This window comes from Sinocyclocheilus grahami, unplaced genomic scaffold (assembly GCF_001515645.1).
Source record: "Sinocyclocheilus grahami isolate Dianchi unplaced genomic scaffold, SAMN03320097.WGS_v1.1 scaffold62.1, whole genome shotgun sequence".
Classification (NCBI taxonomy): Eukaryota; Metazoa; Chordata; class Actinopteri; order Cypriniformes; family Cyprinidae; genus Sinocyclocheilus; species Sinocyclocheilus grahami.
Window position 1 is genome coordinate 986,613 of NW_015505241.1, and position 11,332 is coordinate 997,944.

The 11,332-nt window shown below is 36.6% G+C and overlaps 1 protein-coding gene across 1 annotated transcript in view; it reads right to left on the reverse strand.

The window, feature by feature from the left end:
• Positions 1-11,332, reverse strand: part of LOC107584726 (protein-methionine sulfoxide oxidase MICAL2-like) — a 74,868-nt gene that overhangs the window by 22,430 nt on the left and 41,106 nt on the right. Inside the window, exons 8-16 of the mRNA XM_016271440.1 lie at positions 8,782-9,039; positions 8,548-8,663; positions 8,159-8,285; positions 7,183-7,328; positions 5,066-5,265; positions 3,162-3,268; positions 2,971-3,039; positions 2,750-2,887; positions 2,033-2,146 (exon numbers count right to left, since the gene is read on the reverse strand). Coding sequence (XP_016126926.1) covers positions 2,033-2,146; positions 2,750-2,887; positions 2,971-3,039; positions 3,162-3,268; positions 5,066-5,265; positions 7,183-7,328; positions 8,159-8,285; positions 8,548-8,663; positions 8,782-9,039 — 1,275 coding nt within the window. The remainder of the gene's footprint in view (positions 1-2,032; positions 2,147-2,749; positions 2,888-2,970; positions 3,040-3,161; positions 3,269-5,065; positions 5,266-7,182; positions 7,329-8,158; positions 8,286-8,547; positions 8,664-8,781; positions 9,040-11,332) is intronic.

The following is an 11,332-nucleotide window of genomic DNA, read 5'->3' on the forward strand; positions in this document are numbered from 1 at the left end:
ATACTACCATTCAATTATTATTATTATTTTATTAATACTTTTATTCAGCAAGGATGCCATAAATTGATGCATTCAATTCAAAAGTGACAGTAAATGCACTTATAATATTACAAAATTGTTACATAATTTCCTTTTAAACTTTTTATTCATCAAAGTGTCCTGACAAAAATGTATCAACAATTATTAAATTATAATAATTGTTCACAATATTGCAGTTTTACTGTATTTTTGCTAAAAAAAAAAAAAAAACAGCCTTGGTGAGCATAAGAGACTTCTTCAAAACACATTACAAGAACCTTACCGACCCACTTTTAAACAATAGTGTACTTGCTTCTGCATAAAGTATTCGTAACTAGTAGTATACTAGTTTACAATTCCAAACACAGTCAGTGATCCTAATAGGGTTGTAATGAAAGAGTTCATGATCTACCTGAGGGAGGTAGAGGCGTTCCTCGGAAGAGCTCGTAGAACTTGGAGAGGTAGTTGCTCATGCTGGTCTTGTCCGGCTCCTGACCTGCCGCCAGCTCTTTCCCTGTGATGAAAGGCTTAATGCCAAACTCCTTCTCAGCCACATCAAATGCCAGCTGAAGGTTTTTGGCACAGTTTTGCTCATTGAGAGAGTCATAATCACTACAGGAAACAAGGTGATAAGAACAGTGAGCATGGGACCCGAATGAAACAAGCTGCCCTCTTGACATTTATGCAAAGAAAGGACAATGTGCAGCTGTGAAACTTCTCCGCTTTCTTTAAGCTACTTTTGACAATCTCAAATGACTTGGAGGAGGCAGACCCAGCCCTGGCTTTGCTCTGTCCTGTACGCGCACTGCGACAGTACGTTGATAGTTGATTATGGAGGACAGCAAAAGGGGAAAGCTGTCTCCAAGCAGAGGATGGCCCACTGGATAGTGGATGCCATCACCTTGGCCTATGAGGCACAAGGTGTGCCCGGCCTGCTCAGGCTGCATGGGATAGGACCCTTTTGGCTTACTCCACATGAGTAAATGTCACTCAACCCCCTCTGGGAGGAGGTGACTCCGCAGCGTGCATCTTCCAATTAGGAAGGGCATGCTTTCCCAATGTTATCCAAGTCCTACAGTTTGGGTTGCTCGAGGAACAGCAGTAGTCGACCTTCTCTGTGTAGAGCCCGGGTCCTATCGTCTGCCTTATAGGAAGGTTCGGGAGGCCTACACAGGGCACTGGAGGGGGCAGCACCTGTGGCGCATTGGTAGGGATTCCCAATTCGTCAGTCACCGACGTGATGTCGAGAGTGACCGACTGAAAGGGAACGTCTCGGTTACATGTGTCACAGTTTGCCACAGTTGCTGTACCACCACTGAGCTCGGTTACATGTGTCACAGTTTGCCACAGTTGCTGTACCACCACTGAGCTCGGTTACATGTGTCACAGTTTGCCACAGTTGCTGTACCACCACTGAGCTCGGTTACATGTGTCACAGTTTGCCACAGTTGCTGTACCACCACTGAGCTCGGTTACATGTGTCACAGTTTGCCACAGTTGCTGTACCACCACTGAGCTGCCGGGTCACCTGCTCGGCTCCTCAGCGAAAACATGAATGAATGCGGTGCACCTGCTGCCTCTTATACCCGCGCTGCAGGGTGTGGCAGCCAGATGCGAATTCCGCATGCCAATGTCCATTGGCTCGTTTAGTTACACTCAAAGTGGATTGGTTCATTGGATTCAGGGAACGAGGGTTACACACATAACAGAGACGTTCACTAAATAACTTTTTTTAAAGAACAGTTCTTAGAAAACACTTTTGAAGAACATTTTTTTTAAAAAATCTTTAGAACCTTTTTTGACTATAAAGAACCTTGAATGGAAAACTTCAAAGGTTCTTTATGGAACCACAGATGCCAATAAAGAACCTTTATTTTAAAGAGTGTAGAGTTTTAAAAAGATGAATATTACCAAAAAATAATTTATTTAGATTATGTGAAAGCTAATACCAGGTGATAAATGGTACTTTTTATAAGTATTGTTTGTGGGTGTACACTGACTTTGGAGGTTCTACCTGTTTTTTAGGGGGTGGGGGTGGTGGAACTTTCTTCTTGATAATGTTAAAGAGAGGGCTATCGGTCATATCGAGCGATGGAGGTCTTGGAGGCCTCTCATCATTAGAGTCAGACTGAAATCATTATACCAGGAACAGTTTCAGAGAAAAGGAAGCCAGGGTCAGAGGGACAGAGGGAAGAAAAGAGAAAGAAGAGATTAACTAAGCACAGAAATACTCAGAAAGTCAAAATGTAAAAGAAATGTTAACCCCTTAATTTTGTAATTATTTTTATATTATTTGAAACCAATATGCCTTAAACCATCAAGATCCATATCTTGATGTCAAACCTTGTACAACACATCATGACGTATCATATTTCAATGTTTGTGAAAGATACTTTAGAGCACCAGCAGAGATTTTCAGTGAATGACAATAAAAAATTCAATCTGTTACAAAAATCTATTGTATGGCTTCAGAGAGTTTTGCGCACAAAACATATAGAGCGCTTTTACAGTGTATATTGGAGCTCTACAGCCTTCACCTTTATGATACGAAAAAGAGCAGCAAGAACATTCTGCAAAATTGCTCTTTTTGTGTTCCAGTGAAGAAAAAATGGAAATGTGATGATATAAGAGAGAGTAAACAATGACAGAATATTCACTGTCAGGTGAACTATTTCTTTAAGAAAATGTAATGTAAATCTTCAGCCGTGAGTTCAGACAAAATAGTATTTACCTGTCTGCGAATAGAGCAGCTTGCGGTGCTGTCTTCAAATTTTGCTAGAAGCTGAGTGGCCATAAACTTGACCTTGTTTTCTTTCAGTTCCCGCACCTCATTGGATGCAGAAGAACTCTGATTGATGGATCTGATTGGCTGGAAGAGAAGTGGACCAATCAGAGAGTAGTTCTAGTTTCACTTGCTTTTACTGGTATGTTATTATATACTATAATACTGACCTCTTCTAAGTAACTAATTTTCCGTCTTCTCTTGTATATGGCGTCATTGTCTTCAGTCTTTTTGTCATTCTAAGGAACAATAAGTTAAATTTTGCTTTAGAAGGTGATGTCCAAACTTCAACAAAATAAGAAAGTCCACCAAACAGAAACTGTAAATGTGCTTGTAATAAATCAAATCCATTGTATACTACCTTGGGTATGCGTTTACGAGGCTGAAGCAAACTCAATGACTTGGAAACAGGTCTGGGAGAACCTGATGGACATTTTTCATTATTTGCATCACCATCTCGCTTTGAATCTACAATAAACCACATGACAAACATTTGCATGACATTTGAGAATAAACAACTACAACAAATAAGCATTGTAACCAAACACACATCACTTTACAACATAATATGTTGTGCTGTATTAACGTCTCTGAGGCCAGACAATATATAATGTGGAATATCTATGGCCTCCTCCACTGTGGTGATGTGCAGATCTGCAGGGCAGTAACCTGGTTTCAGACAGACATGCATTCCTGGCATGACTGCATGACAGAAGGAATTGTAAATGTTCGAGTGCAAAAGGCCAGATAAAATCCTTCTCTTTAGGGGTTTTCCATAAATGCATTGTGTGTTTCCTTAATGGACACACCTTATGCAAACTAGGTGGAAGACACACTCAAAGCAGGTAATAGGTTTTGGACAGTGTAAAAGGTTCATTTTTGAACACCTTTAATGGGCTAAATGTAACAATGCCATGTATATTTTGAGAGCTGAAGGAGCTGAAAATATATTGTTATTGCAGTAAAGTCTGTGAATTATGAGACTATGTCTATGTTTGATGTGAAATTTAAGTGTACTGCTTACTATATACTACGCAAATATACACTGCATACCGCCCACTCTTACAGTATAAGAAATAATGAACATGCAATGAGAAATGTTCAATTACTAGTATACTAGATTGTTGTCATTAATGCTGCATATTTAATTTAGCAAGTATACTGTACATATTTGTATTATATTTGTATTTTTAACCCAGGGTGGTAAAGAACAAGGTCAAAATATTTGTGGCTGATATTACATCCAGAAATGAAGTGAATATTGAATACCGAATTGAACTGATCATGTACACTATCATTCAAAGTTTGGAGTCAGTAAGATCTTTTGTTTTAAATGAATTATTTTATTCAGTAATTTCATCCATTAAACTGAAGAGGGAAATTGAAAGTAACAGTAAAGACATTTATAATAGTGCTGTCAAATCGATTAATCATGATTAATCGCATCAAAAATTTAAGTTTGTGTTTACATAATATATGTGTGTGTACTGTGTATATATGTATATATAAATACACACACATACAGGTATATATGTAAACAAACTTTTATTTTGAATGCGATTAATCATGATTAATCGATTTAACAGCACTGATTTATGTTAGAAAAGAACTCTATTTCAAATAATTGTTGTTCTTTTTAACTTTCAATTCATCAAAATGCAAGGAGAAATGTTCAAATACTAGTATGCTAGATATTTATGCATATTTAATTAAGCAAGTTTTGTCCTTCTTGAAAATAAAAAATAAAAAATTTAAATTCAATATTTTTGTAATATTTGTTTTTTGTTTTTTTAATCTCCGGAGTCCGATCAAAGAAGTCAAGGAGACCTTATTGTATACTACCATTCAATTATTATTATTATTTTATTAATACTTTTATTCAGCAAGGATGCCATAAATTGATGCATTCAATTCAAAAGTGACAGTAAATGCACTTATAATATTACAAAATTGTTACATAATTTCCTTTTAAACTTTTTATTCATCAAAGTGTCCTGACAAAAATGTATCAACAATTATTAAATTATAATAATTGTTCACAATATTGCAGTTTTACTGTATTTTTGCTAAAAAAAAAAAAAAAACAGCCTTGGTGAGCATAAGAGACTTCTTCAAAACACATTACAAGAACCTTACCGACCCACTTTTAAACAATAGTGTACTTGCTTCTGCATAAAGTATTCGTAACTAGTAGTATACTAGTTTACAATTCCAAACACAGTCAGTGATCCTAATAGGGTTGTAATGAAAGAGTTCATGATCTACCTGAGGGAGGTAGAGGCGTTCCTCGGAAGAGCTCGTAGAACTTGGAGAGGTAGTTGCTCATGCTGGTCTTGTCCGGCTCCTGACCTGCCGCCAGCTCTTTCCCTGTGATGAAAGGCTTAATGCCAAACTCCTTCTCAGCCACATCAAATGCCAGCTGAAGGTTTTTGGCACAGTCTTGCTCATTGAGAGAGTCATAATCACTACAGGAAACAAGGTGATAAGAACAGAGAGCATGGGACCTGAATGAAACAAGCTGCCCTCTTGACATTTATGCAAAGAAAGGACAATGTGCAGCTGTGAAACGTCTCTGCTTTCTTTAAGCTACTTTTGACAATCTCAAATGACTGACTTGAAAAATGGCCCTTGATAAAGTGTGTGAAATGTTGCACATGGTTATGCTGTTCAAATGCTTTCTCAGCCAAGAATGCTGAAGTTTAACAGTCACACTGTTTAGATGAATAAGTATCGTGTAGCAGGATATCTGTTTTCGAAGGAAAAAAGTTGTAACATGGGAAAGCGATTTCTCAAGGGGTCAAAGTGCTTTTCACATGTCTTGTTCATGTTTAGGATTACACAATAACTAACTGTGCAAAGGCAAAAGCTAATAAACATACAGGAGAGTTGACTGGTATGATTGCCAAAACAGAACGTGATTTGTGGGTATGTCAGGAAGCAGACCAAATATTTATTAAATGTGCTTACGACTTAATTCCATTGCTAATGTTTCACTCATCAGATGAATATTATCAAAGTGTCATGTAAACTACTGTTTTATTAGGGACTGCCTGATTCATCCTTTAGAATGGATATTAGCACGTATTACACATTTATGTTTTAGTTTTTTTTTTTCTGGATATGGTATCAAGGTAATACCATGGATTTTATACATGCACATTGTTTTTGTTTTTTGGGGGGTATAGTACCTAGAGATGTAATGGTATGAAAATTTCTTATCATGATTATAGTGAGCTAAATTATCACGGTTATCAATATTATCCATATCATGTTAATGTCATTTTTTTCACTAACGACAAGAAAAAGAAATGGTTTCTGGACATGATCTCATGTTTAGTTTTTTTGATATATGATATGAAACTATAAAACCATGTTTTTAAGACGTACCATATTTATTTGGACATGGCACTTTGGTGTTACCATGTGATTTATATATGTATTTTTTTCTGGATATAGTACTGATGTAATACCATGGTTGTTGAGAAATTGCCTTTTTGGCAGATGGTAATACCAATGCCATGTTTTTAAAGACATGGTACCATATTTTTTGGATATCATACCAGAGCAATACTATGTTTTTTCAGACTTAATGCCATGTTTTTTAAAAGAAATATATTTATTTTAACATGGTACCAAATCTAAAAAACATAGTATTGCCCTGGTATGATATCCATATAACATAGTACCATGCCTTTAAAAACATGGCATTGATATTGCCATCTGTGAAAAATAAAAAATTACTGTAATGTTAATACCAAGTTGTTGTTGTTTTTTTCACATGGTAGTAATTCCATGTTTTTTGTCACTTTGTACAATGATAATACCAATGCCATGTTTTTTTTAGATAGCACCAACATATGGTACTGGAAAATGGTAATACTATGTTCGTTTTTTGCACATGGTAGCAGGTAGAATAGTAATACTATGTTTTTTACTTTGTACCATGGTAATACCAATACCATGCATTTTTTGGACATGGCACTATTGTAATACCATGTTTACACCTAATTCTGGACAATCTAAAAAACATGTACAAAGACACTGTTGTTTAGCACGTTTTATTTTTTTTAGGCACCATGGCAATATTACATGGCAATATTTAAACATACACCATGGTAATACCACAGTATTCTATTAAGTACCTTGGAGTACCATGTAAATACCATGGTACTGTATATGAATAATGGTAATCATACAATATCACTAACTACACTGTACCATAGTACTATGTAAGTGTCAGTCATATAATACTTAGATACAATACTTTAAGTGATTCTACTGATCACAATATTAGTCACATATATTAAATGCACATTTTAAAAGGGAAAAACAGTGTTCTGATGATGTTTCCAGCAGAAGAGAGATGTTGTAAAGCATCTTACATGAGCTGTGGTCTGAAGCGATGTATGAGAGCACAGAGAGCCAGGCCACTGCTCCAGCTGGAAGTGAGGTCAGTCACATTCACACCCTTGTAGCCCTCTGTCTGCTTCTGACACCACGTCAGTAACCGACTCGGCCTGATCTCAGACTCTGTTAAACACACACACACAAGCAGAGGAAAATGCAACCCAACCCAAAAACTCTGAGAACCTGAGACTTTAGCTATATGAAAATATATACAAAGGTTGATCTGGACTGAGAGTCAAGGTGACGTTTTCTCTTTGTCAGGTGTCTGAACTTTCCTCATCAATCTCGCAGCAGCATAATGCTCCTCTTACGCAACACACTCTTTATTATTTGTTTCAGAGTAGTGTGTCACCCTAACAGCTAACAACTGTTTTTAGGTGCAGTAAAGCCACGTGTCAACAAGCTCAAAAGAACAGCAATAGCGGAAAGGATTTATTGTTATTGATTTAGGAAACAGCAGCATGACCAGAACCTAAAGATATGTGGTATTTCTGTTTTTGCCTCTTTATCTATTTCCTGTTAAGAGGCTAATTTAGCCAGGGAAAGAGGAAGTTCAGCAGAAAAGTGCATGTACAGCACATTTTTAACTAATCTACACTACTGTTTGGAATAATTCAGATTTTTTATATATATATTTTTGAAAGACGTATCTTATGCTCAGCATAATGCATTTATTTGACCAAAAATACAATAAAAACTGTAAATTTATTTCAATTTAAAATATTTTTTCTACTTGAATATGTTTTCATTACTTTTTTTGATCAACTAAATGCAGCCTTGCTGAACATAAGAGACTTTTTTTTTAAAACAACAAAAATCATAATTATTCCAAGCTTTTGGCCAGCAGTGTATTAGTTTATTTATTCTCATAGTCATAGGTGCTTTATAAAAGCAATAGCTCATGATTTTTTAATGACAATATACTGTGCACAGATAGTAATGTCATCTCACCTGGTGTGGCCTGACACAGCTGGAATTAAGGTTGGGATAGCGTGTTCCTGGATCTATGGTGTACAAATCAAAGTTTTTGGTGATGTTTTCAGGTGTCGTTTGAGGTAACAATCGGTACAGACTCTCCCTAGAAGAATAAAAACAAAACAACTACATAAACAAGCTATTAATAGTGTTTTAAGTGCATATTAACACTTTCAACATCTTTGAAATCTGAAAAAAAAATTGGATTGATTGATTTATTTATTCATTCATTCATTCATTCATCATTTTAGTATGACCAAATAGTCATATATTATAGATGAAAACATGGTGGTGTATTCATATGGAGCAAGTGTGACTGTGTGTGCAGTTATTGTTTGCACGTGTTAAATTTGACCTTCACTGACCTCTCTGCCAGCACCTCCAGTGGATTTCTACCCTGCGCCCAACTTTTTACCATCCAAGCCGTGTCAAAGGCTGCCAGGAAGCCGCGGGCACAGCCGGTCCCCATAGGCCAGAAGGGCTACAGTAAGACAGACAACCAGAAACACATCATCAGAATCAAATGTAATAATCATAAATATAAATAAGCACAAGAATGATTATTTAAGTATAACTGCACAGTAATGTATCCTCCTCACCTCTAGAAGACTGTCTCCCACTAGTGCCACCAGCACACTGTGACCAAACCTCTCCCGGACAAGAGCGGCACTTTCTGAGGCGTACATGCTCGTGAAATCAAACATGGCCACATCAGGCTGACCGCAGTGGTTCATGGCGTAGTCCAGCGTGGGCAGCTGGTAGTGGGTGGCGTAGTCGGCTGCCTCTCGTGCGTATGCCAGCAAAGCCTCTTGATTCACGTTTTCACTGTTCAGCAGTGCCTCAGTGTCGATATAATCCTAGTAAATACACAAAAAAAATCATACCAAATATTTTAGCATTTGGACCAATCAGACACACAATTGTTCATTAGATTAACAAACAATCACAGACCCCTCACCCAACACCAGACTCGGTGCCTATATGTCTGTGAACGATCTCCAGGCCAGGACACCTCAGCCAGATCAGATCAACTTTACGACCTAAAAGTATGTAGGGAGAATCTTCCTCCCTACTCAATTCTCTCTAAAACAGACATATACTGCTATAGGAAATGACTCCTTTCATTAATTCATAGACTAATTTTTCCCTGACTTTCCTATCATGCATATCCCAAGGTCTTTGTGTATGATTACAACCTCCTTGTATACGGTCTTGTGGATGCTTATGATAGATCACTAGTTAATGTAAACTCACCTATACCATGTTTGGTCTCTATGTATTCGTCTTTGGATGATCTAATTGAGAGTGTATATTATATGTTTATACCTATGCTAAATATTAGTGTTCTAAGAATTTTTAGTTGTCTTTGCATCAACATCCAATCCAGTTACATATGCAAATGACCATGTTCGGAGACAAAGAGCCGTAAACTTTCCCTCCAGAAGTGCAAGTCACCATTGGCTCTTTGACCCCCAAGAGTTGTGACCTCCACAGAACTTAAAAGTCCTCACTTCAGTGACCCGCCTGTCTTTCAGTCTCTTTACTCGTCTCTCATCACCCTCCCATCTTCTGGTTGCTAAGTCCCAGAGCCGGCGCTGCCGTGCCTGGCAGGCCTCGACACAGCTCAGTCTGTGGTTCTTTTAGATCCTAAGAGGATGGGGATGCAGAGCTAGAACTCTTCTGGACCCCTTAAGTTTGAGCCAGGCCATTCATCAAAGATCCTAGGATCTCAGCTGATCTCTCTTAGCTCTTCTTCACTTTCCACCTGGGAAGAAACTCCCAATCACCATCGAGTCAGAACATCTTTGGGGTTCATGATTCTTCAAACCCAGAAGAACGTGATCGCAAGTCCAAACCTTGAAACCATAAAGACTTTCATCCGAGACTGTATCCGAACACTCGTCAACGACCAAGGCAATGCAAGTATCGTACATTTAACTAAACGAAACAGAGGTTTAGTATAAGCTAACGACCCCGTTGTAAAACGGCGCTGATGGTTTCACGCAAAGGTTAACTGACTCCTTTTCCATAGCTGCATTTTCTTGTTTCTATAATGGTTCATCCGGTCTCACTTGCCTTTTCCCTATGAATGAGTGATTGTATGTTTGTTTGTTTAGAGTAGTTATATGTGTTAGCGTTTAGTTAATAAAACCTTTGTGCACAAATTACATGAGTTTCTTATCCTTTCTTAGATTTGATATTAATTTACACTGAATGTTTGCTGGACAAACAGATTAGTTGATGGCAATATTAATTCTGTTACAATTACTACTAATTATTTATATACATTTCCCTTTTGAGTTAATTTGCTACAATATACAGTAAGACTGCTAGCAAGTCAAAACTAATGTCTACTGATAGATCATGCGCTATGATAGCTGGTTCTTTGGTCAACATGAAACGTCATTTACAATGCATTTTACTTCCGAAATATGACATTTTTGAATGAAACAGATACTTTGAAAAAACATAAGGTGGGACTTGATGACTGAGGGATTAAACTGTAAAAAGTTCTTATTCAGTACAAGAACGGAGACAGATCATCAAGAATAAAACACTTTTTAACCAAAGGAAAAAAAACTTTTCTTTAGTTTAAGGGTCAAGATGGTAAATTTTTTTCATGGATATATTTTCAAAATAAATGGAAAAGTATGCATTCAAGCCTTATTAAAAGGATATTATCTATTTATTAATTTATTAGTATTTAGAAAAATTAAACAGTGAAACAATTTTGTTAAAAAATATTATAAATGTTTAAAATAAAGTCATGTAGTGTGACAAACATACAGTTATGAGTGTGTCATGGTCAGTAAGTCTTAAAATATCAGATAATCAGATCTTTTTTAGCATGTAAAATGACTAATTTATGTTCAGGCTGTAAAATGTCCAATTAAATTTGATGAATTGAATTGTAAAATCATGGTACAATCACCAAAAACGTATTGATGTTTTAAAATTATTTTATATTTTAATATTGTAAATATTAAGATATGTACAGTAACATGTTTACAAGATCTAAGTAAAATATTTAATTACTTGAGTACACATTTTGGAGTCCTTAAATGTAAACTTTTGTAGAATATAGTAGTGTAGTCCTTCAAAATCACACACACACACACACACACACACACACACACACACAAACACACA